The sequence below is a fragment of the Rhinolophus ferrumequinum genome, chromosome 3 (genome assembly GCF_004115265.2).
Source record: "Rhinolophus ferrumequinum isolate MPI-CBG mRhiFer1 chromosome 3, mRhiFer1_v1.p, whole genome shotgun sequence".
Taxonomy (NCBI): Eukaryota; Metazoa; Chordata; class Mammalia; order Chiroptera; family Rhinolophidae; genus Rhinolophus; species Rhinolophus ferrumequinum.
The window spans coordinates 5968380-5995702 of NC_046286.1; the positions used below are offsets into that span (position 1 = coordinate 5968380).

At 40.2% G+C, this 27323-nt stretch overlaps 2 protein-coding genes across 4 annotated transcripts in view; one reads left to right on the forward strand and one right to left on the reverse strand.

Annotated features, from left to right (window-relative positions):
• The window catches only part of SLC26A8 (solute carrier family 26 member 8), a 77529-nt gene extending 54627 nt beyond the window's left edge, over nucleotides 1-22902 (reverse strand). Inside the window, 3 exon segments of the mRNA XM_033100016.1 lie at nucleotides 7980-8119; nucleotides 16769-16955; nucleotides 22495-22902. Coding sequence (XP_032955907.1) covers nucleotides 7980-8119; nucleotides 16769-16953 — 325 coding nt within the window. The 5' untranslated portion in view covers nucleotides 16954-16955; nucleotides 22495-22902.
• A 2155-nt stretch (nucleotides 22903-25057) lies between these two features.
• MAPK14 (mitogen-activated protein kinase 14) overlaps nucleotides 25058-27323 on the forward strand; it is a 65412-nt gene continuing 63146 nt past the window's right edge. For 2 of the 3 annotated variants that reach the window (XM_033095727.1, XM_033095737.1), the window contains exon 1: nucleotides 25374-25522. In XM_033095727.1, coding sequence (XP_032951618.1) covers nucleotides 25407-25522 — 116 coding nt within the window. In that variant the 5' untranslated portion in view covers nucleotides 25374-25406. Of the gene's footprint in view, nucleotides 25523-27323 lie in introns of all 3 variants that reach the window. The other variant, XM_033095717.1, reaches the window with a different exon arrangement.

The following is a 27323-nucleotide window of genomic DNA, read 5'->3' on the forward strand; positions in this document are numbered from 1 at the left end:
GCTGCCTCCCAGATGGCTCAGTTGGTTGGAGTGCATCCTTTCAACCATAAGGTTGCTGGTTCGACTCCTGCAAGGGATGGTGGGCTGTGCCCCCTTCAACTAGCAACGGCAACTGGACCTGGAGCTGAGCTGCGCCCTCCACAACTAAGACTGAAAGATCAACAACTTGAAGCTGAACGGCATCCTCCACAACTAAGATTGAAAGGATGACAACTTGACTTGGAAAAAAGTCCTGGAAGTACACACTTTTCCCCAATAAAGTCCTGTTCCCCTTTCCCAATAAAAACAAACAAACAAACAAACAACAAAAAAAACGGATTAAAAAAAATCAATTGTATTTCTGTATGCAAACAATGAACAACTGAAAAGCAAAATTGTTTTTAAATATCATATACAATATTTCATCCAAAATGAAATACTTAGGTATAAATCTAACAAAATATGTATAAGATCTGTATGCTGAAAACTAGAAATGCTGACGAAAGAAATCAAAGAAAACCTAAATAAATGGAGAGACATACTGTGGTTATGGATTGGAAACTCAACATAATAAAGGTATCAATTCTCCCCAAAGAGATCGATCTATGGATTTAATACAACAGCTGTTAAAATCTCAGTGGGATTTTTTAAAATAATTTTTTTAATTTTTCAATTACGGTTGACATATGATATTATATTAGTTTCAGGTGTACAACATAGTGATTACACATTTATATAACTTATGAAGTGATCATCCCAATAAATCTAGTACCCATCTGACACCATACATAGCTATTACAGTGTTACTGACTATAGTCCTTATGCTGTACTTTACATCCCCATGACTATTTTGTAACTACCAATCGGTGCCTATTAATCCCTTCCCCTCTTCCCTCATTCCCCAACCCTATTCCATCTGGCAACCATCAAAATGTTCTCTGTATCTGTGCGTTTATTTCTGTTTTGCTTGTTCATTTATTTTGTTTTTTAGATTCCACATATAAGTGAAATCATACAGTATTTGTCTTTCTCTGTCTGACTTATTTCACTCAGCATAATACCCGCTAGGTTCATCCATGTTGCTGCAGATGGCAAGACTTCATTCTTCTTAATGGCTGAGTAATGTTCCACTGCATATATGTACCACTTCTTCTTTACCCATTCAATTATTGATGGACACTTAGGTTGCTTCCATATCTTGGTTATTGTAAATAATGTGGCAATGAACATATACATGCATATGTCTTTTCAAATTACTGTTTTGGGTTTCTTCAGATAAATACCCAGAAGTGGGATTACTGGGCCCTTCTTTGTCTCTTGTTATAGCCTTTAACATTTATTTTGTCTGGTATAAGTATTGCAACTCCAGCCTTTTTTTCATTTCCATTTTCATGAAATATCTTTTTCCATCCCTTACTTTCAATCTGAGTGTATCTTTCAATCTGAAGTGAGTCTCTTAAGGGAGCATATGTAAGGGTCTTGTTTTCTTATCAGTTTAGCCACCCTGTATCTTTAAAAAAATTTTTTTTTTTAAATTGGGGGATATTGGGGAACAGTGTGTTTTTCCAGGACAGCTCCATGTCAAGTCGTTGTTCTTTTTCCAAAGTAGTTGGGGGGGGTGGGGCGCAGCTCAGCTTCAAGTCTACTCATTTTCAATCTACTTGTGGAGGGCAAAGCTCAGCTTCAGATCAAGCCATTGTTTTCAATCTAGTTGTGGAGGGCCCAGTTCACTGGCCCATGTGGGAAGCAAACCGGCAACCTTGGTGTTATGAGCGCTATGCTCTAACCATTGAGCAAACCGGCCGCCCCCCCCCCCTTTTTTTTAAACTTCATTTAAGTGTGTTTTTCCAGGACCCATCAGCTCCAAGTCAAGTACTTGTTTCAATTTAGTTGTGGTGGGCTCAGCTCACAGTGGCCCATGTGGGGATCAAACTGGCAACCTTGTTGTTGAGAGCACCATGCTCTAACCAACTGAGCTAACCGGGTGCTGCCACCCTATGTCTTTTGATTGGATCACTTAATCCATTTACATTTAAAGTAATTGTTGATAGATATATAGTTATGGCCATTTTATTATTCATATTTTAAAAGTATTTTTATTTTCTTTTACTTCTTAAAGAAATCCCTTTAACGTGCCTTGTAGTACTGGTTTGGTGGTGATGGACCCCTTTAGCTTTTTTTGTCTGGGAAGATCTATAGCTGTCCTTTGTTTCTAAATGATAACTTTGCTGGGTAGAGTAATCTTGGCTGCAGGTCCTTGGTTTTCATCACTTTGAATATTTCCTGCCAATCCCCTCTGGTTTACAAAGTTTCTATTGAGAAATCACTGACAGTCTTATGGGAGCTCCCATGTAGGTAACTAACTTCTTTTCTCTTACTGCTTTTAAGATTCTCTTTGTCTTTAACCTTTGCCATTTTAACTCTGATGTATCTTGGTGTGGGCCTCTTTGGGTTCATCTTGTTTGGGACTCCCTGCACTTCCTGGGCTTGTATGTCTATTTCCTTTGCCAGGTTAGGAAAGTTTTGTGTCATTATTTCTTCAAATAAGTTTTCAATTCCTTGCTCTCTCTTTTCTTCTGGTGTCCCTATGATGTGAATGTTGGTATGCTTGATGTTGTCCCAGAGGCCCCTTAAACTAGCCTCATTTTTTTTTTAATTCTTTCTCCTTTTTGCTATTCTGATTGGGTGTTTTCTGCTACCTCATCTTCTAAATCACCAATTTGATCCTCTACTTCATCTAATGTGCTGTTGATTCCCTCTAATGTATTCTTTATTTCAGTTGCTGTATTCTTTATTTCTGACTGTCTTTTCATGTTTTCCATCTCCATTTTTATATTTCCTATCTCTTTGTTGAAGTTCTTCCTAAGATCACTGACCATCCTTATAACCAGTGTTTTGAACTCTGCGTCTGATAGATTGCTTGTCTCCATTTGTTTTAGTTCTTTTTCTGAGCTTTGTTCTGTTCTTTTTATTTGGAATATGTTTCTTTGTCTCCCCATTTTGGTTGTTTCCCTGTTTTTGTTTCTATGTATTAGGTAAAGCTTCTAGGTCTCCTGGTCTTAGTAGAGTGGCCTTATGTAGTAGGTGTCCTGTGGAGCCCAGTGGCACAGTTTGCCTGGTCACTTGAGCTGGGTGTGGACCTTGTGTGGGTTGTGCGTGTTCTCCTATTGTAGTTGAGCCTCGGTTGCTGTTTGCACATCAATGGGAGGAACTGATTGGTTGATTGGTTGTGAGGCTGATTGGTTGTGAGGACTGGCTGTGACTACAGTGGAGGAGCTGTTGTGCAGGGGCTGACCCTATGGAGTGGGGCTCTGGTGCCTGCTGAGCCTGGCCTTTGGATGTGTCGTTTGTGGAGGTGGTTAGGTGGTGTTCTGGTGTAGTCTGAAGCTGACCACCAGGTGTGTTGGTTCTGGGGCCTCTTGGGAGACTAACTGTGATGTAGACCAAGCTGTGATGTAGACCAACGTCAGCTTCTGCCTGTGCCCTGCCCGGGGCCACTTGATATGGACAACACAGTGATCTGCAGATGGTTGCCACTTGTTCTGGGCTTGGATATGCCTGGGAGAGGCTAAGCTGCCAGCTGCCCATAATGCCATGCTGGGGCTGCTTAGCAAGAAGTACAGGGCACACTGAGGCTAGATACTGCTTGTTTGGGGTTTGTGAAACTTTGAGAGATTTTAGAAAAACCTTCAACATGAGCCAAGACCGGCCATATATATGGAAAAGCCACTGGAAGTGGCTTGGGTGGGCCCACAAATTGGGTCGGATGGGGGGCTGTTCTCAGGGAATCATCAGTGTGGGGTGAATGAGTGGTGTTAGCTAGGTTGATGGAGACTCAGACATGGTGCCCGCCTGTGTCTGCATGCTGGGTAGGGGAAGGGCTCAACAAAGAAACTATGACTTTTGTCAGCATTTATGTCTAGGAGAAAGCTGTCTCTCCAGCCCTCACTCTGAAGGCAGACAATTCAGTTCTTCCCTGTATGTCCCAGGAGCCTTTTGAGCTGCTGTCCCAGTGCTGGAGCTCAGAGAGAGTGATTCCATGAGTGAATAAGTTCCTGCACGGGCCCTTTAAGAGGAATGCCTGGGACTCCAGCTACCCTCCATTCACTCAGCCACAACCTCTGCTGCTTTTCACAGCCAGAAGTTATGGGGACTTCTCTTTCTGGCACTGGAACCCTGGGCTGGGGAGCCTGGTGTAGGTCTGGGATGCCATACTCCTCAGGAAGGACCTTTGCAGCTGAGATATCCTCCCAATTTTTGACTGCCACATGTGGGTGTAGGACCAACCTATTCAGTGTCTTCACCTCTTCTACCAGTCTCAAGGTGGCTTCTTCTGTATATCCTTAGCTATAGGACTTCTGTTCAGCTAGACCTTTGTTCTCAATGATGGTTTTTCTGTAGTGTAATTGTCATTTTGAGGTGGTCACAGAAGGAGGCGAGCACAGCATTTACATGTTCTACCATCTTGATCAGACCTTCAGTAGGATTTTTTGTAGATATAGACAAGCTGATTTTAAAATTTATGTGGAAGAATAGCTAAAACATTTAAACCACACACACACACACACACACACACACACACACACAGTTGGAGGAATCACACTACCCAATTTTAAGACTCACTATAAAGACACAATAATTAAGATATGATGTTGGCAAAGGGATAGACACATGGATCAATGGAACAGAATAGAGTCCAGAAAAAAACACACAAAGATGCGGCTATTTGATCTTTGACAAAAGTGTGAAAACAATTCACTGGAGGATAGTCTCCTTTAAAAATGGTGTTGAAAATGCAACAAAAAATAAGCTTCACACCTTATATAAAGATTAACTTAAAATGGATGATAGATCTTAATGTAAAACTTAAAACTATAAGACTTTTAGGAGAAAATCTTTGTGACCTGGAGGTTAGGTGAAGAGTTCTTATATATGATAGGAAAAGCACACTCCATAAAAGAAAAAAAAATTGATAAATTGGACTTCATCAAAATTAAAACCTTTTACTCTGCCAAAGATACTGTCAAGAGAATGAATAGATAAGTTACAGACTGAAAGAAAATATTTGCAAATTGTATATCTGACAAAGGACTTGTATCCAGAATATATAAAGAATTCTCAAAAATTAACAATAAGAAAACAAAAGTTCTAATTAAAAAAGAGACAAAGGACTTGAACAAGTACTTCACTGAAGAAAATATGGGGATAGCAAATAAGAACATGAAAAGATATTCATCCTCATTAGCCATCAGGAAAATGCAAATTAAAACCACAATGAGATACCACTACATACCTCTTAGAATAGCTAAAATAAAAGATAGACTAAAAACTAGACTTCATCAAAATAAAAAAATTTGCTCTTTAAATACTTCATTAAGAGGATGGAAAGACAGGCTATAGACTGGGAGAAAATATTTGCAAAACACAAAAGGAGTAGTATCTAAAATATATAAATAACACTCAAAATGCATTAATAAAAATGCAAACAATGCAATTAGAAAATGAGCAAAAGACAAGAAGAGCCATTCATTAAAATATATAGATGGAAAATTCTCATACGAAAAGATGTTAAAACATCAGAAGCCATTGGGGAAATGCAAACGAGATCTCACTACACACCTATCAGAATGGCGAAAATAAATAGTAGTAGTGACAACACCAAATGCTAGTGAGGATGCAGAGCAACTGGATCACTCAGAGATCAGTGGTAAGAATGTAAAATGATACAACCACTCTGAAAAACAGTTTGGCAGTTTCTTAAAAAACTAAACATGCAACTACTATACAATCCAACAATTAATTGCATTCCTGGATATTTATCCCAGAGAAATGAAGACTATGTTCATTAACCTACACACAAATGTTCATAGCAGCTGTATTTGTAATAGCCAAAAGCCGCAAACAATCAGATGTCCTTTGAGGGTGAATGTTTACACAAACTATGGTACATCCATACCATGGAATACTACTTGGCGATGAAAAGGAATAAACTATGAATATACAAAACAGCCTACATGAATGTCCAGAGAATTAAGATGCTGAAAAAAGCCAATCCCAAAGGCGTATGTATGTCTGACTCCATTTATACAACTTTCTTGAAATGACAGTATTATAGAAATAAAGAACAGATTAGTGATTGCCAGGGGTTAAAAAGGGCAGGAGGCCGATGCCTGTAAAAGGGCAACAAGAGGGATCCTTCCGGTGGTGGAAATGTCCTGTATCTTTACTGTATCAATACCAATAACCTGGTTATAAGGCTAAACTAGAGTTTTGCATGACATTACCATTGGGGAAAGTAAGGAAAGGATACAAGGGAATCTCTCTGTAGTTTTTACAAATGCATGTGAATCTATAATTATCTTAAAGTAGAAAGTTTAATTAAAAAATACTGCCAATATCGAGTGCTAACAATGGTGTGGAGAAACTAGAATCCTCATACATTGCTGGTGGAAATGTAAAATGGTAGGTATAGCCACTTTGGAAAACAGTTTGGTAGTTTCTTATAAAGTTAAACATATACTTTACCATATGACCAACGATACCACTCTTGGATATTTACCTTAGAGAAATGAAAACTATGCTCACACAAAAACCTGTACATGAATGGTCATAGCAATTTTATTGGTGACAGTGAAAAACTGGAAACAAAAGTTCCATCAACAAGTGAATAGATAAACAAACTGTGATACAGCCATAGAATGGAATATCATTCAGGAATGAAAAGGAACAAACTGTGGGTGCATATAACCATTTGCAATACATTCAAAGATCTAATGCTGAATTAAAGAAGCCAGCCTTCAAAAGTTACATACTATTTGAGTCCATTTATATGATATTCTCAAAAAGACAGAACTATGGTGATGAAGCACAGATCAGTGGTTGCCAGGGGTTAGAAGTTAGGGGAGGATATGAATAAAAAGGGATGGCAAAAGAGAGTTTTGGGGTTAATGGAACTGTTCTGTATCTTGATTGTGGTGGTGGCTACATGAATCTAGATATGTGTTTAAATTCATAGAACAGTACAGCTAAAGGGAAAAAAAGTTAACTTTACTGTATGATAATCAATTTTTTTTAAAATCCATTTTCTCCAACTAACAGCCCTGTGTCAGAAAGCTGCCACTTGCCCTTTTGGTTGGCCTCTTTTGTGCTATCTACAACATGTATAATCACAAGTTTCAATCCTTTCTGGTTGGCACCAGAAGAATAGAGAACTAGAGGTGTTAAAGACTATGCAGGGAATTGTGAACTACTATGAGTAAAGGAGTAACAAAATCCTTTCTCTTTCTCTGTGGATAAATTTGATCTTGGGTTTATTTTCTAGCTAGTTTTTTTGGAAATGTGGTAACAGTGGAATGTCAGCTGTGCTACCAGCCAACATTGTTATGGTAAAAATGAGCACGTTATGATACTCTGGATGAAGAGGGCTATGAATAAAAGATAAATATCCAGTGGGAAGCCTTAGCTTTGGCATCTCTGGGCACAAAGGGCTTATAACTGGGCATGTTGCCTGCAAGCGAGGGTTTGGAAATTATAAGAGATGTTGGTTCCTATTTAGGAAATGAGGCTTCTAAAGCCCAGATAGCTGTCTACCTATCTGTGTGAACTTGTTGTCTTAAATCTGGAAGACCAAAGAGTAGTCCTTGAACTGCTATGTGTGTGACTTGCTGAAGAGATGTTAACATGCTGTTTCCTATGTTTCACCTTCCTAAGTAAAACCAATGCTAAATAAGGGCTATTGTCATCATATGAGTATGAAATGACTAGTTAAACAAAAAATGACTATGAATGGGCTTTGCAGATACTCTTCGAAGTATTCAGACATCTAAACTAAACTGAGTCTTTTAGAACCATCTGGAGTTGAAAATATGGCAAAGGGAAGGGAAGAAAATGGTAATGATCTGAATGGAATTCACATTTTTTCTATTCATCTAGCATAAGTAATTGTTTACTCTGGGCAAGTGGACAGGTCTGTGGGTGAAGAGGCTTTGTATCTTCCTTACCTTGGGGAACCTGCACAAGGCCAACATTTACGCCAGCAAGTAAGTCTCCAAGAAGCCAATCCTTGATTCGATACAAACACATCCAGTCTAGGAAGGGAAAGACCGTAAGCATGCATCTTAGGAACCTGTGCCATGAGCAGCTGTGAGAAAGAAGAAAAGACACTCGATTAGGTTCTCCAGAGAAAAAGCCCACATAGTTAAGAAAAGGCACAGTGCATAATTCTTCCCATACAGCAGAGTTCTTTGTCAGTACTATTGACATTTTGATAAAGTGGACTGAATAGTTTTTTGTTCGGGGCCCATCCTGTGTACTGTAGGAAGTTCCCCAGCATCCCTGGTGTCTACCCACTAGATGCCAGTAGCACCCCAGATGTGACATCCCAAAATGTCCCTAGACATTGCCAAATGTTCCCTGGGAGATAAAAATTACCTCTAGTTGAAAGCCAGTTTCATATATATAACAAGAACTAAGCCTTATAAGTCCAACATACAAATCAAGTCTGTGTTTTCATGGGATGTTTGGAAATACAAAAATCTACCAACTTTCCAGTAGAAAAATGGACTGTTATTGCTTTCTCTTGATAAGGACAGGTTTTTGAGATGTGATATCAGTGGGTGGCAGGGGCAATTAACACATTCACCTTATTACCCAATACTAAAATTTTTACGGAACATTCACTCTGTGGCTTTGATCTGTCATATGTAGGAATTTATAGAAAATGTAGAATATGGAGTTATCATGCTTAAGAAGTTAGCCATGTAAAGAAAAAGCAGTAAAATAAGATTGTTATCCTTTGACCCAGTGGATATCAACTAGAAGCAATTTTGTTCCTCAAGGGACATTTGGCAATGTCTGGAGATATTTTTGATTATCATGACTGTCATCCAGTGGGTAGAGGCCAGGGATGCTGTTAAACCTCCCAAAATGAAAAGGACAGGTCTCCATAAGAAAAAATTGTCTGGTCCAAAATATCAATGATGTTGAGACTGAGAAAATCTACTTGAACCTTTAGATCATCTCAAATAGTAGAATGACCATAAAGCAATCAATAGATCAGTTAATCAATTTGTAAGACTAGTTTGGTTTTAAACTTCTATTTTCTATTTATATTTTTATCTGGGCTGAAAGCAGAGTGTGAAGATTTTGTGAGTTGTAGCTGGATAATTGGGATTTGACTATAGCAACAATAGAACTTTAGTGTACGCAAGGTTAAAATGTGTGCTCAGAAGAGAAGTACTGTCACATGTTTGACTCACAACTATGAGCATTACTATCCCTAAGGTAATTAGGGCCAAATAAGTGTAAGTGACATTGCCAAGGTCACAGTAGTAAGGGTAGCAGAGCTGAAGCTAGAAACCAGGTCTTTTGATCCTTAGTTTAATGTTCTGTCTGCCACAGTTCTTATTGACAGCTGTTAACCAGGAGCAAGACCATTGGCTTGAAAGGAACATCATATTGCTATTTTTATGAGAGTCTCTGGGTGTTAGGCAGCTGTACGGAATGTGCTCTCTCCAGTTATGGCCTTCTATTGAGGTGAGTAGAGCATGGCATTGGGACAATTTGTTCCTTCGCTTGGTCCAGTTGCCCCTCCTTTCCACGTGTCACTTGGCAAAAGACCAGTCACCCTAGGCAAGGTAATCAAAGGTCTTTAGCATGGAAAAAAATAAAATAGACATGGAATAATGAGGATCTAAGATTGAAAGAAATCAAGGAGGGTGTTAGAGGAACAGAAATTGAAGCTGGTGGGGAACAGTATAAGCATTTGACATGAATCTGGATTTTAGTTAAGGCACCTTAAAAGTGAGGAATGTAAGTCAATGTGATAGCACATGGGAGATTTTGACAAGAAAGGTTGTATTTTGCAGTTGCTAACTAAAAGGGAGAAAATGAGACAAGAAATGTGGTTTTATTCAAAGGAAGAGATGAAGTTAAAAGATTTTTTTAAACTAAAAAATATACTTATACAGTTCTTTCTATTTACTAGGTGCTTTACAAATACTCTTTAAATCCTCACAATTGATAAACCTTTAGCCAGTCTCATCAAGAAAGAGAGAGCTCAAATAAATAAAATCAGAAATGAAAGAAGAGAGGTTGCAATCAACACCACAGAAATACAAAAGATGATTAAAGAATACTATGAACAATTATATGCCAACAAATTGGACAACCTAAAAATGGATAAATTTCTAGAAACATACAACCTTCCAAGACTGAAGCAGGAAGAAACTGAAAATCTAACACACTGATTACTAGAAACAAAATTGAAGGAATAATGAAAAAAACTCCCAACAAACAAAAGTCCAGAACCAGACAGATTCACATATGAATTCTACCAAACATTTAAAGAAAAATTAATACGTATCCTTTTCAATCTATTCTGGAAAAATTTGAAGAAGAAATGCTTCCAAATTCATTCTATAAGGCCAGCATTATCCTGACATCAAACCCAGACAAAGACACTACCGAAGGAAAAAAAAAAGAAAGAAAGAAAAAGAAAGGAAAAAAGAAAATTATAGGCCAATATCCCTGATGAACATAGATGTAAAAATTCTCAACATAATACTAACAAACCGAATTTACTAATACATTAAACAAGATTATACACCATGATCAAGTGGGATTTATCCCAGGGATGCAAGGATGATTCAATATCTGCAAACAATTAATGTGATACATCACATCAACAAAAGCAAGGATAAAAATCATATGATCATCTCAATAGATGTATAAAAAACATTTGACAAAATTCAACATGCATTTATGATAAAAACTGCCAACAAAGTGGATATAGAGGAAACTTACCTCAACATAATAAAGGCTATGTATGACAAACCCACAGCTCACATCAATGGTGAAAAGCTGTAAGCTTTTCCTCTAAGATCAGGAACAAGACAAAGATGCCCAACTCACCACTATTATTCAATAGAGTACTGGAAGTCCTAGCTACAGTAATCAGACAAGAAAAAGATATAAAACGCATCCAGATTGGAAAGGGAGAAGTAAAACTGTTGCTATTTGCAGATGATGTGATACTATATATAGAAAACCCTAAAGACTCTACCAAAAAACAGAATTAATAAATGAATTCAGTAGAACAGCAAGATACAAAATTAATAAACAGAAATCCATGGTATTTCTGCATACTAATGATGAACGATCAGAAGGAAAAATTAAGAAAACAATCCCATTTACAATTGTATCAAAAAGAATAAAATGCCTAGGAATAAATTTAACCAAGGAAGTGATGACCTGTATTCTAAAAACTAAAAACCATTGAAGAAAGAAATTGAAAAGGACACAAATAAATGGAAGGATATATCATGTTCATGGATTGGAAGGACTAATATCTTCAAAAGGCCCATACTACCTAAAGCAAGATTCAATGCAATCCCTATCAAAATACCAATGGCATTCTTCTCGGAACCAGAATAAATAATCCTAAAATGTATATGGAACCACAAAAGGCCATGAATAGCCATAGCAATCTCAAGAAAGAAGAACAAAGTTGCTGGTATGATGCTCCCTGATTACAAACTATACTACAAGGCTATAGTAATCAAAACAGTATGGTATTGGCACAAAAACAGACACATAGATCAATGGAACAGAATAGAGAGCCCAGAAATAAATCCTCATTTATATGGTCAATTAATCTATGACAAAGGAGTCAAGAATATACAATGGAGAAATGACAGTCTCTTCAACAAGTACAGTTGGGAAAATTGGACAGATACATGCAAAAAAATTAAACTCGACCACTCTCTTACACTATATACAAAGATAAACTTAAAATTGATTAAAGACTTAAATGTTAGACCTGAAACCATAAAACTCCTAGAAGAAAACATAGGTAGTAAACTCTCTGACATCAATCTTCATAATATCTTTTTGGATATGTCCCCTAGAGCAAGGGAAACAAAAGCCAAAGTAAACAAATGGGACTTCATCAAACTGAAAGTCTTCTGCACAGCGAAGAAAACCATCAACAAAATGAAGACAGCTGACTGAATGGGAGAAGATATTCACAAACGATATATCCAGTAAGGGGTTAATATCCAAAAGATATAAGGAACTCATACAACTCAAAAACAAACAAACAAAAAAACAATCCAATCAAAAAATGGGCAGAGATATTTCTCCCAAGAGAACATACTGATGGCCAAGAGATATATGAAAAGATGCTTAACATCACTAATCATCAGAGAAATGCAAATCAAAACCACAAGGAGATACCACCTCACACCAGTCAGAATGGCTATTATCAAAACATCAACAAATAACAAGTGTTGGATAGGATGTGGAGAAAATGGAACCCTTGTGTACTATTAGTGGGACTCTAAATTGGTGCAGCCTCTATGAAAAACAGTACGGAGATTCCTCAGAAAACTAAAAATGAACTACCATACGACCCAGCAATTCCACTTCTGGGTGTTTAGCTGAAGAAAACAATAACACTAATTCAAAAAGATATATGCACCCTTATGTTCATTGCAGCATTTATTTTAATAGCCAAGATATGTAAGCAACCTAGGTGTCCATTGATAGATGAATAAATAAAAAGTGGTATATATACACAACGGAATATTACTCAACCATAAAAATGAATGGAATTCTGCCATTTGTGACAACATGGCATTATACTAAATGAAATGAAATGAAAGGCAAATACCACATGATTTTACTTATATGTGGAATCTAAAAAACCCAAAACAAATGAACAAACAAAACAAAACAAAAACAGACTCACAGAAACAGAGAACAAACTGATAGTTGCCAGAAGGGAGGGGGAATGGGTGAAAAAAGTGAAGGGGAATTTAGTCAATAATACTGTGGTAACTTTGCATGGTGTCAGGTGGTTACTAAATTTAGTGAGGTGATCACATTGTAAGGTATATAAATGTGAAGTCATTATGTTGTACACCTGAAACTAATGTAATATTGTATACTTTAAAAAAAATAAATCCTCACAATCATCGTATGAAGTAGGTGATATTACCATCCCCATTTTACAGGTAAGAAAACAGAGGCAGAGTAGGGTTGGATAGCCTAAGGTCACACAGTTGGGAAGCAGAACTGGGATTTGAAACTAGGCAATCTTGCTTCTGATTGTTGCTGTCAACCAGTGCCTCTCAGGTTAAAATTCAGATGTGAATATAATGTATGTTTCAGAAGCAGAGAATAAGAATAAAAGAATAAAAGCCCATGGGAGCAGAACAGGTCAGATTTATCTGCCTAAGTCTAGGGCGGAGAGAGGGGAATTAATACCTGTTTATGATGAGGTATAAGTCAAGAAAAGACTATCCTTTTATAAAGACAAAGCCAATATGGCCCCCAATGCCCCATTTGATATATGACGTCTGACCCATCCTGGAGCAGAGAAAATGAGAGTAGTGATGCAAGATTGGGGAGGGACATCCAAGACCACAACTTGCAAAAGGCAGGATATGAACAAAAGAGAATGCCTCAGAGAGGAAGCTCTGCAACAGGGCTGTGTGGAGGCCTTCCTCATTTATTACCCAACACATGCCAATTGTGGTGATAAATCCAGAGTGTGAGTGAGGACAACTTGAGTAATCAGGGTTAATATCATGATGTAGGTCACAAAGGATTCTTAACCTGAATTCTATGGGCCCCTCCTCCCCCAAAGTGTCTGTAGGTAGAATTCATGAGAGTATGTGAACTAAGGAAAAATTATATCTTTATTTTCACTAACCTTCTAACTGAAATTTAGCATATCTTTCAATTATGAATATTGACAACAAACCAGAGAAATATCAGCAGAACTTGACTTTGTCACCAATAGAAATCACAAATATTTTCATATTACATTAAAATTGCTGCAGATATCTTAAAATACCATTTATATTCATCACTACATTATCAAATAACATAATTTGAGGATTTTTCATATTTTGATAAGTATATTTGAATACAACTGGTTTCCTTTATAATCCTATGTATTTTATGCATTAAAAAATATTCTGGTCAGGACCATGCAATGGGGCAAGAACAGTCTTCAACATGGTGCTGGGAAAATGGGATATCCACACGGAAAAGAATGAAGTCGGATCCGTACTTTACACCACATAAAATTAACTCATAAGTGGATTAAAGATGTAAATTTAAGAGCTAAAACTATAAAACTCTTAGAAGAAAACATAGGAGGAAATCTTCATGATCTTGGATTTCACAATAGTTTCTTAAATATGACACCAAATCACAGGCAACAAAAGAAAACAAATAGATAAATTGGATTTCATTAAAATTAAAAACTATTGTGCACCAAAGGACATTATCAACAGTGTGAAAAGACAATGTACAGAATGGGAGAAAACATTTGCAGATCATATCTGATAAGGGTTTAATATCCAGAATATATAAAGAACTCCTACAACTCAATAACAAAAGACAAACAACCTAATTTTTAAAAGGGCAAAAACAGTAAATAGACATTTCTCCAAAGAAGATATACAAATGACCAATAAGCACATGAAAAAATGTTCATCATATTTAGTTACAAACAAACAAATAAAACCCACAGTGAGATACCACTTCACACCTACTGGGGCATCTATAATTTAAAAAAAAGGTAAATAACAAATGTTGGCAAGGATATGGAAAAATTGGAACACTTGTACATTGCTGATGTAGAATGCTTTACCGCTGTAAAAAAAAGTTTGGCATTTCCTCAAAAAGTTAAATGTAGAATTACCATGTTTTCCAACAATTCTACTTCTAGGTAAATACCTAAAAGAATTAAAAAAAGGACCTGAACTGTTATTCCTATGCCAATATTCATGGCAGCATTATTCACAATAACCAAAAAGTAGAAACAACCTAAGTGTTCACCAACAGATGAATGGATAAACAAAATGTGATACATACATGTAATTAAATAGTATCAGCCATAAAATGAAATGACGTATGATCCATGCTACAACATGGACGGACCTTGAAAACAGTATGCTAAGTAAAATAAACAAGACATGAAAGACACATATTGTGTGATTCCACCCAAATGAGATATCTAGAATAGGCAATTCCTAGAAATAGAAAGTAGAAGAGAGGTTACCAGGAGCTGAGGGGAGTGGAAAATGGGGAGTTATTGCTTAATGGGTACAGAGTTTCTGTTTAAGGTGATGAAAATGTTCTGGAAACAGTGGTGATGGTTACACAATATTGTGCATGCCATTAATGCTGATTTGTACATTTAAAAATGGGTAAAATGGCCAATTTTATTTTACCACAAAAATTAAAAAAAAAAATTCTGAAAAGAGGTTCATAAGCTTTACCAGACTGCTAAAAGTTTCACAGCACAATGGAAAACAGTATGGAGGTTCCTCAAAAAATTAAGAATTGATTTACCATATCACCCAGCAACCCCTTTCCTGGGTATCTACCCAAAAAATCTGAAAACAATTATCCATAAAGATATATACAGAGGGTGCCAAAAAAACGTATACACATTTTAAGAAAGGAAAAAACTGTATTAAAATTGTAATACTCAACATATACCGATAACAAAAGTTGAATACAAGTCACGTGTATACATTTTTTTGGCACCCCCAGTATACTCCGATGTTCATTGCTGCGTTATTCACGGTGGCCAAAAAAATGGAAACAACCAAAGTGTCCTTCAATAGATGACTGGATAAAGAAATGTGGTATATATACACGATGGAATACTACTCTACCATAAGAAAAGATGAAATACTGCCATTTGTGACACCATGGATGGATCTTGAGATTATTTTGCTAAGCGAAATAAGTCAGACAGAAAAGTCGAGAACAGTATGACTTCACTCATATGTGGGATATAAAACTGAAAGCGACAGGGATGGCCAGTTAGCTCAGTTGGTTAGAGCATGGTGCTGATAACACCAAGGTTGCCAATTCGATCCCCACACAAGCTGCACCCTCATTAAAGAAACAAACAAACAAACAAACAAACAAACACTGAAAGCAACAAAGGACCAGGACAAAGAACAAAAACTCACAGACACAGACAACAGTTTAGTGCTTACCAGAGGGTAAGGGGGTCGGGGGTGGTAGAAGAGGGTAAAGGGGGTCAAATACATGGTGATGGAAGGAGAACTGACTTTGGGTGGTCAGCACACAATGTGATATATAGATGATGTATTATAGAATTGTACACTTGAAACCTATATAATTTTACCAACCATTGTCATTCCAATGAACATTAATTTTTTAAAAAATTTCCACACAGAAAAAAAGAAAGAAACAGAATGGTAAAAAAAAAAAAAAAAAAAAAAGCTTCACAGGACAAAAACAGGTTAGGAGTCCCTGAACTGCAGGGCCTATATAGTCACAGTGAGAATCAGAGGAGGTGGGTTCCATGCCTAGTACTAGGTGGGCACCGCTAGACAGGAGAGCAGAAGGATCTCATTCTGCCACCATTAATTAGTCCACTATGGTTGACTTTGCTGTTGTTGTTGTTAGTAACGAAGCTGGTAACAGTGGTTCATCAAACAATGTCTTTAGTAAATATCATCCCTAGATGCTGTGGGGGCCACCCAAGGTCTCTATGCTCAGAAAGTTTACAATCAAGGAGGTGCTACAAGACAATGCGCGCGCGCGCGCACGCGCGCGCGCGCGCACACACACACACACACACACACACACAACAGGTGAAGAGAAATCACACAGAAAGCTATGGATCTCGATGACAGGAATTCAGAGGAGGAAGACAAAAGTGGGTACCAAAGGAGCCAAAGTCGGGCTATGGTGCTCCCAGCTTGGTGGCAGGTCAGGGAGCACACACACGCACCTGCACTGGACGTGGTGACTGACGGTGGTGATGTCAATGTCCACGTTCCCAGAGGAACCGGTCCTCCTCCTGTGCTCCTGGTGAAAGGTTTCCTCATTGTACACGTGTCGTTTCACGTCATACGTGAAAAAACTGCCGTTATATTTAGAGTCAGCACTCAGAATGCGCCTCTCTGGTTGCATCATTTCTGGACCAAAGAAAAGAGATCACACAGAAACCAATTTTAAAATCTCTAGATCCTTTAAAATAAAATTTCTATATGATACCTGGCGTCTGCATAACACATTGCAGTATTATAAAACTTTCTCATGTGTTGTACAATTTTATACTCAAAACCACCCCTTCAAGAATGCAAGGTGTGTATTATTCTTATTTTTCAAATGGAGAAACCAACACCCAGAAGTTTAAACAGGCCTGGCTGTTAAACAATTAGAGTCAGGACTATAACCCAGGCATCCTGCTAGGAAGCCTAGTTTTCTTTATAATAAAAAATGTGGTAGGGAAATGATTAAGAGGTAAAAGTCGGTATAACCACCAATTTTCACTGAAAATGCTAAGGGTTAAGTGGTCAGTCGATTCAATGTCTTCTAACTCCTTCTCTATCTGAAATAGCATCCATCATTATCCCCTTACCCTTTGCGGTTCTTTACAGCATCTGCCAACACCTCATTCAATATTTGTCTATTTTATCACTGTGTGTTTCCCACACTAAAATGTAAGTCTAAGAGGCAGGGCTTTGACTGTTCATGGCGGTATTCTCAGGGCCCAGAATAGTGCCTGACACTTAGCAGACCCTCAACAAATATTTCTTGAATGACTGTCAAGTACCCGGTTAGTGGCTTCCTGGTGTAGCAGGAAAAGCATTGCACAGGGTCTCAGGAGACTGGAGTTCCAGCCCTGGCTGTTTTCTAACTAGCTGTATGATTGGGGGCAAGTTTCTTAGAAAGTGAGTTTCGGTTTCCTAGTCCATAAAATGACATAGTTGGACTTCATGATCTCCCTTAGAGATCATATAGTTTAAAAACATCTGTATGATCCTGCTCTTTTAAGAGAATGAGGAGGAGGAGCTAATGACAATGGATATCGATCCATCTCTGGGAGAAAGTATAACCATTCTTGATCATCTGTGTTTCTGAATAATAAAAAGGCATAAACTCTAAAATTCTTCCATATGAATGTGAAGATATATATATATATATACATATACATGCATATATATATATATAATGGCTATAAAATATATAGGGAGACACAAATTATGTAGATTATACCAATAGTTCTTTAAAAGGTGAGGCTGCAAACAAGTGGAATGTATCAGCAACTTCGTTTTCCTTCAGAATGATCATGAATCACCATTATCATCACCAACATTTATAGAGCCTTTACTATATGACAAGCATTGCACTAGATTTTTTTCTCGTAAGTTTCCTCATTTAATTCCCACAACAATCCTAATATTACTATCACCCCTATTTTATAGATGATAAAACTGAGGTTTTAGAAAAGTTAAGTAACTGGGCCACAAAAATACATATAAGTATTTTTACCCTCAAAGCACTGGGTAGCAATAGTGTGCTATATAACACCTATCAACTAAAGATCACAAATTCAGTAAAGAATTGAGAATGTGGTTGGGGCATAGAGAAGAGGATGGAAGAGGTATTTTACAATGTATCACTTAAGAGAATTAGTATGTCGTGTCTTTTACAGAAAACCACAGGTAGAATTGTACATTAAAACATAAGTAATATTTTCCGCTTTCCCCCACCCATAGGAATGTTGATCCAGTTTTCTTTGTTTTCATGTAATCTTACAATAAACTTTCATTACTAGAAGATATCTGTTCCTGGCAACTAAAAGAGCCTAATTAACCTGCTAATTATATTGAGATTATAGTAACTGCCATCCTGGGTTAGATCCAGGGTCTAGAATCCAGCACTTGGTTTCTTAAAGTGGCACTAAGGAAGGGTTGGCGAGAAGCAGGCAATGTGTGAATATCAAGACATGGTGGGAATGGTGGGGCTGGAGAGCAGCTACTCAGCTCCTGTGACTGTTGGCATGGGTCATGCTGGGTCCAGCATGTTCTGACTTTTAAATGTTATCAATTACTTTTTTTTAAGAGTCATTTCAAATACCTGTTCTAAAAAGCTACATATATCTATTTTTTAAATTTTTATTGGGGACTCTTGGGGAACAGTGTTTTTTTCCAGGCATCCCATGCAGAATTTGAACCAGCAACCTTGTCGTTGAGAGCTCATGCTCTAAGTAACTGAGCTGTCCAGTAGCCCCACCAGCAGCTCAGTGGCAGCTCGTTGTCTTCCATCTAGTTGTGGAGGGCGCAGCTCACTGGCCCATGTGGGAAGCGAACCAGCAAAATTGTTGTTCAGAGCTCACACTCTAACTAACTGAGCCATCCGGCTACCCTCAATTACTTTTTATAAACACAGTACACATCTGCAGGCTGGATTCGGTCTGTGGACCACCATTGTGTTACTTCTTTATCAAGAGCCTTGTTGAACACACAGAATATCCTCATCTCCTCCAATCACAAATTACAGTTTATCCCCCAAGAATTTCTCTCTTTGCAGAAGCTGATGTATTCATATTTTCTGTTGAAGTACCCTTTGGGGGTATTATTTCCCATAAATTCACTTATGGAAAGTAGTAGTAGTTCATTTTATTGTCTTCAGTCTACATCATCTCTCTTTCAGAGGTGGCCTTCATCTACCAGACTAGGATTTGGCAAGTTCGTCTGCTTTTATTTTCACAACTTTATAAATTTCTCCCATACGTACTCTTGGCCTTCATTTATTTCCGACTAAAGAATGCTATTTCACCTGTGGTCAATTAGTGTTCCATAAACATTTGCTGACTGCTAAGTGCTCTGGGGATATAAAGACCACAAATTGTTAGAATAAAAATAGCAAAATATAGTGCTGTAAGTGTTTAGAGATGGGAAAGACAGGAATTAACATTTATTGCTGCCCTGCCATATGCCAGGTTCTTCACACATCATCTCAGGAGATAGGTACTATTCTCCTGATAGTGATTATATTCATTTTACTGATGAATTTAGTGAGTTCCTCAGAGTCCTACAATAATTAAATAGAAGAACCAGAATCTGAACCCAGTCTTTCTGATTCCAAAATAGATACCACATCCTAATACCATGCAATCTCCTATAGAGTGGAATTAATAATCCCAACCTAGAGGAATGAGGAAGGTCTCCTGGAAGAGACGATTTGAGCTCTCCTCTAAACTAGGAGCAGGGAGAATAGGTATATTTGAGGAAGAGGATAGGATAGATTACAGAGGCAACAAGATAAGGCATGTAATTCAATAGATCTGAGTAGAGTCAATGTTAAACCCCAAAAAGTAGGTTAAGGCCTATTCTTAGAGGGTCTTGAATGCTGGGTTCAACCTGGACTTTTTAGCCATTTAAAGTGTTTGAGCAGATGTAGTAATATGGACAGAGACACGCTTTGGGAAGAAGTTGTCTCATTGGTATGGTCTAGAGCTGTGCTGTCCAGTATGGTAACCACTGGCTACTTGTGGCTATTTAAATTTAATTAACTAAAATAAAACCTTCAGTTCCTCAGTCACACTAGCTACATTACAAGTGTTCAACAGCCACAGGTGGCAGGGGCCACCCGACAGGACAGCACAGACATAAAACATTGCCATCATCACATTAAGTTCTATTAAACAGTGCTTGGAGATAGAAGAAGCGGAGGTAAGAAGACCTATTGGAGACCATCACCTGTACAGTGGTCTTGGGGAGAGGTACTCAGTCACAACTCATGGGGCGGTAGTGAGAATGGCTAGGAGGGGCAGGTGGAAAGCTGTCTTTACGGGGCTCCTCACAGGCCTGGCTTATGGCAGCAAGGGAAAATACATGATTTCCTTATAGTCTTCTCTGGAATTCCTCCAGCTCCATTATGTCTTTCTCGATTTCATAGAAAACCTAGTGGTTTGTTTTTTCATGCACTTAGCAGGACCCTTCCCCACAAGGTACGATGACCAGAAGCTCCTACTGACAAGTGGCAGATGTATTTGGTGGGGAGAAGGCGATGCATTTCAGAAAAAAGTCAAACCACATTGATGGGATAATGACTTTTTAGCGGAGAAAACACAAGAGGGAGTCTCTCTGACTGACTCGTGAGGCATTAGTGCGAGGAGACCTCTGTGCGCAGTGTGATCAACAACAGGCTAAACTCTACTCATAATCTTGAAGATAAATGTCCACTTAGAAAAAAATGCTCTGATGCTTTCTGCCATCGGACAAAATATTTAGGTGGGTGGACCGTGGGTCTGAATTACTTAAGGTTTCATTTTCTAATGCGATAAATGTGACATCATTTTGGGGGTATCTGGATTCACTACTAATAGAAATTAGTTTGATTTCTGTAGCTCACACTCCATCCCCACACAAATAGCATCAGCATCATCCGGGAACTAAATTAGAAATGCAAATTCTCAGGCCCCACCTAGAAAGTCCTAATTAATTAGAAACTTTGAGGATGGGCCAGCAGTCTGGTTTAAGAAGCCCTCCTGGTGATTCTGATACACAATAAAGTAGGAGAACCATTATAAATGTAGCCAATTATTTTTACTTAGCTTTTCAATGCTAAATTTGGAGGCACTGTCAAAAGACAGGCATTTTTGAACTAGCTTCTTCATACCCCAAACTACCCCTATCTATCCAGCCATCCATTGATTCGTTTACATAATGTGTTGAAAGTATTTTAAAAGTCAAGAATAAAAAATGTAAATGCAACCCAGTTTTCTGACTATTGACCCAATAGATGTGAAATCCTGAACCTCAGTTTAGTTGCAAGAATCTTTCCCCTGGTATCGTCATCTTTCATACATTCTCTATAATCATCGGAAGGTAAAATTCACTTCCAAAATTTCAAAATAAGCATTGGAATCCCATCAGAAACAGTTCGTTGCCTGTTACCATCTACGTTTTTCTGGGGAGTGTATTTGGAATATAGAAGAGGCACAAGCAGAGCACTGCTTTTAGTATACTTCAGTCACTCTGTTTAGTGGCTGGGGCTGGATAACAAGGTGACAGCCCTCAAGGAGCTGACCATTAGACACATAAACAACTACTTCATTGCGACGTGATGAGAGTATTACAAGTAGAGTGTGTTGGACAGAACTCATTATTTGGGTGGGCATGTTGGAGAGGGCTTCACCGGTGTCACTGATACATAAACAGGATTTGATAAGAGAAAGGGGCCAAGTAGGGGGAGGGTGAAAGTCGGGGTTCAGAGGGAACAAAACGAACAAAAGCAGTGAGGTCTGAAAGTATGAGGCGTGTCTGGGCAATCGAGCCTCAGGAGCTGGATGGGGTAGTCCGGTGGGGCTCGGGCAGCCGGCCGCGGTCCAGTTCTGGGGCTTCTGACAACTCGGACCAACGAGTCTGAAACGATTCAGCTTGCAAAACACACACAACTGTATCTTGCCATTGCCATTTCACGCGTCCTTTCAAAAAGTAGAGACAGTACCTCTGAGAGAGAAGCTCCCAGGGACGATCTTCATTCTTTCATTCCACAAATATTGCCTGAGCACCCGCGACGTGCCTGGCCCTGTCCGTGACGGACGCAGCCCCCCGCCCGAGGACTTGGAAATGTAACCAGGGGCTGGTCCCTCGCACCCGGCCGCCTCGCCGCTCCCAACCTGCAGCCCTGGCACCCGGGCATCCCCGGGCAGTGGCTCACCTGGTTCCTCGGCGGGGGCGGGAGTGCGGGAGCCGGAGCCCCACGCAGCTCCGGCTCGGCTGGCGGCGCTGCAGACGCGGACGCCGGCGGTTCCCGAGCCGTTGCGGCCGAATCCGCTGGCGTTCCGGCGGGCGGGGGACAAGAGTGGGGGCGAGGAAGGGGAGCATGGGCAGCGGGGGTGGGGAGCTGGAAGAGGGGTACCTGAGTTGAGCTCCCGGTATTTGGGCCGTGGAAGCTCCTAACCTGTGCCACCCAGGCCTCCACTGGCGTCCAGGTTTGACTACTTTTGATTGAGAGCCGACCTAATGCCACGCCTCGCGCGCAGCATTTCACATACAGTAATTCACTGAAGTCTCCCCACAACCATATCAGGTCAGAAGAGGCGTGAGGGAACTGGAAGCTAGAGGGTCACCCAGTTCTCCAACCCTAACACTTGGTCCCACAAGCGTGGCTCCTCCCACTGACACTCTCATGCCCAGGTCTCCTGCTCCGCTCTCTCTCCCACTGTTTCTCACTACAGCCTTCTTTTCCTGATCCGCCCACGTGCAGTTTTACACTTACAGGATTGCTGTATTAATGTCTAACATATTATTCACTTTACCTATTCCATTTTGTAAATTGTCTCATCCCTTTATAGGACAGGGTTTTTGTTTGTTTGTTTGTTTGTTTTTTAATCTCTTTCATTAACTGCTGAATCATCAGTGCCTAAAACAGTGTGGTAGATATAGTAAGTGTTCATGAAGTTTGCGTTGAATGATTGAACGATTGCCCCGCAGTTAATTGTAAGCTCCATGTAGGCAGCAATTGTGTCTATTTTTTAATCACTCTTCCATTAGAAGTGCCTGGCATCAATACATATTTATTGCATAAGTGACTGAATGTATTACTCACTTCATCTTTACCTTTTTGGTCACTCTTACCTCATCATCCCAATTTGTTAGATAAACTTATGAATTTCTTAGGGTTCCTACTTCCAAATTTCCTCCCTTGGATCCATTCACTCATCTTCTTGATTCCCATTCCACCCCTCTTTTTTTTTCACAGTCACAGTTTTGCTCTCACTTTCTCCTTCAACCTCCATTACTTCTTTGAAAGCTCCCTAACCTGTGGTCAGCTTGGAATATTTTCAAGCAGCATGTCTTCGTAGGAAAGAGAATCCAGGCTAAGCCACATTGAATCCAAAAAAGCTTTACATAAATCACCCTTGAATCTGGTTTGGGTTTTGTTTTTTTTTATGTCCTTGAGGAGAACTGAGGATCCTGCACCACCTCCTAAATTGTTCATCATTTGTTCAACAAATATTTATGGGGTATCTTTTATGTTCCAGGCACTGTGTTAGATGCTGGGACAAGACAGGCAAAGTCTGAGCACTCCAAAGGATGCACAACACAAAAGAGAATAGTCACGGGAAGTGAAGAACATTGTCCTGGCTTGGACCTAGTTATTTCTAAGCAAAATAACTATGAGAATAAGATAGGGTCCAACTCTTCTGCTTATTGTAACAAGCTTCAGCATATGGATAGGGTTATACTAACTTGCCCAATCACATTTATTATCTTGGTCAGCTTGATAAATGACCCTACTAGGTGGGAAGGTAAGACAGGAATTCTCTTTTGCAGAACTAAGGTCTAAGAAAGGCCCACTGACTTGCCTAAGAAGACACTGTCAGAAGACTACTCTGCCCTTTTCTTACTCTGAGAGGCATGAATTAAATCCTCAAAATCTTCTTCAGTGGAAGCTCTTCATGTCAGGAGTCAATTTCAAACCCTCAACGTAGTGGTTTTAAAAATGCTTTTCTAAGGGAAAAGCATCAGAGACTTCCCTGAATCAGAAATGCCTGAGGCATATTGTAAAATTGCACATTCTTGGTGCCCATCACAGACTAATCCAATCAGACTCCTTGTGTGTCCTGGGAATCTGCATTTTTAAACTCCCAATGTGATTCTTTTGCACATAAAAGTTTGAGAACTACTAGGAGAGTTTGGGTGCAAAATCTCAGCCTTAATGAAGGGCTAATATTTGCTTTTGGGACAGATTTCATCAAAATTCTGAAGAGTAAGCCATATGTCCTTGAGCAGATGGGAATGTTACGGCTTTTTGGCCAGAATCTCTCTCTCTCTCTCTTTTTAAATGCAGTTATTTCTTGGAAATTTGGGATTCCGCTGAGCAGGTGCTCTACTGCTGGTAACTAACCACTGTTCAAAGATCTTTTGGCTCTTTTCCCCGACACCCTATCTGTCACTGTCGCTTTTCACCACGAAGCCAGGCAGTTGCTCCGCCGACCACAGTGGGGCGCACGCAGCATGTGTTGCCTGCTTATTCTCTCTTTCCCCGGTCCGCCTTCGCGCCCTTAATAAGAACATACCCCGAGAGTTCCTGCCTCTGGTCTCCAGCTGTTGCTCTCTTCTCGCGAGAATTGCTACTCCCGTCCTCTCCCCTCCTCAAGCCCCTCCCGTGGGTAGGTTCCATATTGGGTAAAATCTCGGCTCGCGTAGAGTCTCGGGAGCTGTTCTCGCGAGAGTACGGCGGGAGGCTCCTGTTCGCTGGCTCTGGAACGGCGACCACTGAAACCTCAGCGGGCACAGCTGCTGTAGCCCTAGTCCCGTGGCGTAGCCCAGAGTCGGCCTGGTCCGGAGAGGGTGCAGGGAGAGCGTGGCCGGCGCAGCCCTGAGCGCCGGAGCGCGCCCCTGCTCTTAGCAGGGCTTGCCCTCGTCGTGCAGGCGCGTCCAGCCGCTGCAGCTGACAGGGGCAGCGCGCGCGGGAGTCGGCGGGGTCGCGGCAGCCGCACCTGCGCGTGCGGCCAGTGCGGGATCCCAGCCCCACCCGGCGGGCAACGAGGGCCAGGGAGCGGGTGCGGGTGCAGGCGGGGCCCGCGGAGGGCCACCTCCTCGCCCCGCGGCCGCTGCTGGAAGATGTCTCAGGAAAGGCCCACGTTTTACCGGCAGGAACTGAACAAGACTATCTGGGAGGTGCCTGAGCGTTATCAGAACCTGTCCCCGGTGGGCTCCGGCGCCTATGGCTCCGTGTGGTGAGTGTCACTGGGCTTGGGGCTGTGGTGGCTGGCTGGCCCTGCATGCCCCAGAGCCAGGCCTGCCCCCACGGCTCAGCGATGCACCAAGCGGCAGGAATTTTCCTTGGGGGAGGGCATCGCTGCCCCTTCAACCCCTGTCCAGCACTCCCTGTGCCCCTTGCACCCCTCACCCTGCACACACCTAGGTAGGTGGTCAGCTGTGTGCAGGACGCAGGTCCACGGTGGGCGGTGGGTCGTGCTGGAGCTCAGCCCTGGCTCGCACCCTGCACATTCCTTTCTTGGGGGTTGCTGCTCCGGGGGAGGCTTTTTCTGGGGGTCTCCCTGCTGGCGTCGAGCGGGAGGACCCTCTCCGGAGGTGCGCCCATCATGGGCTCCGGAGCCTGCCCTCTGAGCAGACAAACCCGGGGAGCTGCCCCGAGAAGCAGAAGAGCAAAGCCCGACCGGGAGACGGCGGTAAACCGAACAAAACTGGCGGCGAAGGGCGTTCTGTCCTGGTTTCTTTGCAAACCTCTGTCGAAATCCCATTTTGAGAAGCGTTCTTTTTGAATTCGCACTTCAATTAGCAGCGACCCATAGAGCTTAAAATACCGACTTTATCTCGGTGAGCACTGTGCCAACTCGAGTGGTGTGTTTCCGATTCGGTTGAAAGCGTATTTCCTTTTCGCAGAGTGGGGGGTGGGTGGTAGTGCTGGCAAGAACGCTGCAGCTTGAGAAACTGGCGGCCTCGCTGATTAGTCACATACCACTGCTCATTTAAGTATTGTTTGACAAAACTATTTTCTCATTTGGTGCAAGTAAGATTCAGATCCGTTGGACGCCCTCAAGATCAAAAAGTTAGGAACAATGGTGGGAGGTATTGTAAATGTTTTTTTAATTGCGATAATTCTTGTGAATAGTACTGTGTTTTTAAAGTCCCTGAGAGAGTTTGCAGGGAACTTATCTACATTTATAGCCTGAGGACACAGTGGTTTTCGTAAGGATAGGGAATATATAAAAAAGGAAGGAAGAGACACTTTTCAGCTTTAATTCGCACTGTGAGTGTGTTTTGCATTAAATTCATACCTTAAAATTTCCGGACCTGAAGTAATTACACTAATTTCTCTAACTTCCAAGGTTTTTTCACTGTATTTTAGATTTAATGTAATTTGAGAGCTCCTGATCTGAAACTGATTCATGTAAATTCATACCCATACATCATTGGAAAGGGGTCTATATACAATTACTTTTTGTTTTGGAACAAATTCCAGGCTTTTGAACATATTAGTCTTTAAATAGAATTCCCCTGTTTCTTAAAGTCACACTCACATCATGAATTTCCTGTTCAGTAGAATCTTCTGGGTAATTGAGATTGTGCAATTGTGTCTCACAGTAGATCATATTGCATTTTCTAGTTCAAGCTGCTTGAATTATGTTGCTAAGGCACGATGCTTGACATCTTTTCCACATTTTTATAGTACAGCAGTCTACATTTTAAGGGAATTTGCAGCATTTTACTATGTGTGTGTATGTGTGTGTGTGTTATTGATTTGCTAATTTTCAAAGATGTATTTGGTCATTGCTCCTTTCATAGCTCATTAGTTTATTTTTAATTCTTGAATTGATACATTAATTTTTGTAGTACCAAGGTTTTGTTTCTAGTGTTTAAATTTGAATGGAATGAGTGATACAGCAGAGAATAGCTCAACTGTGGTGAGTTGAGCAAACTTGAAAGGAACTATTTGCAAGGTTTCCCTACTGTTGGTGTGGGTAGCTCTGCACTGGAATTGAAGATGCAGATTTACAGTGGAGTGCCATTCAA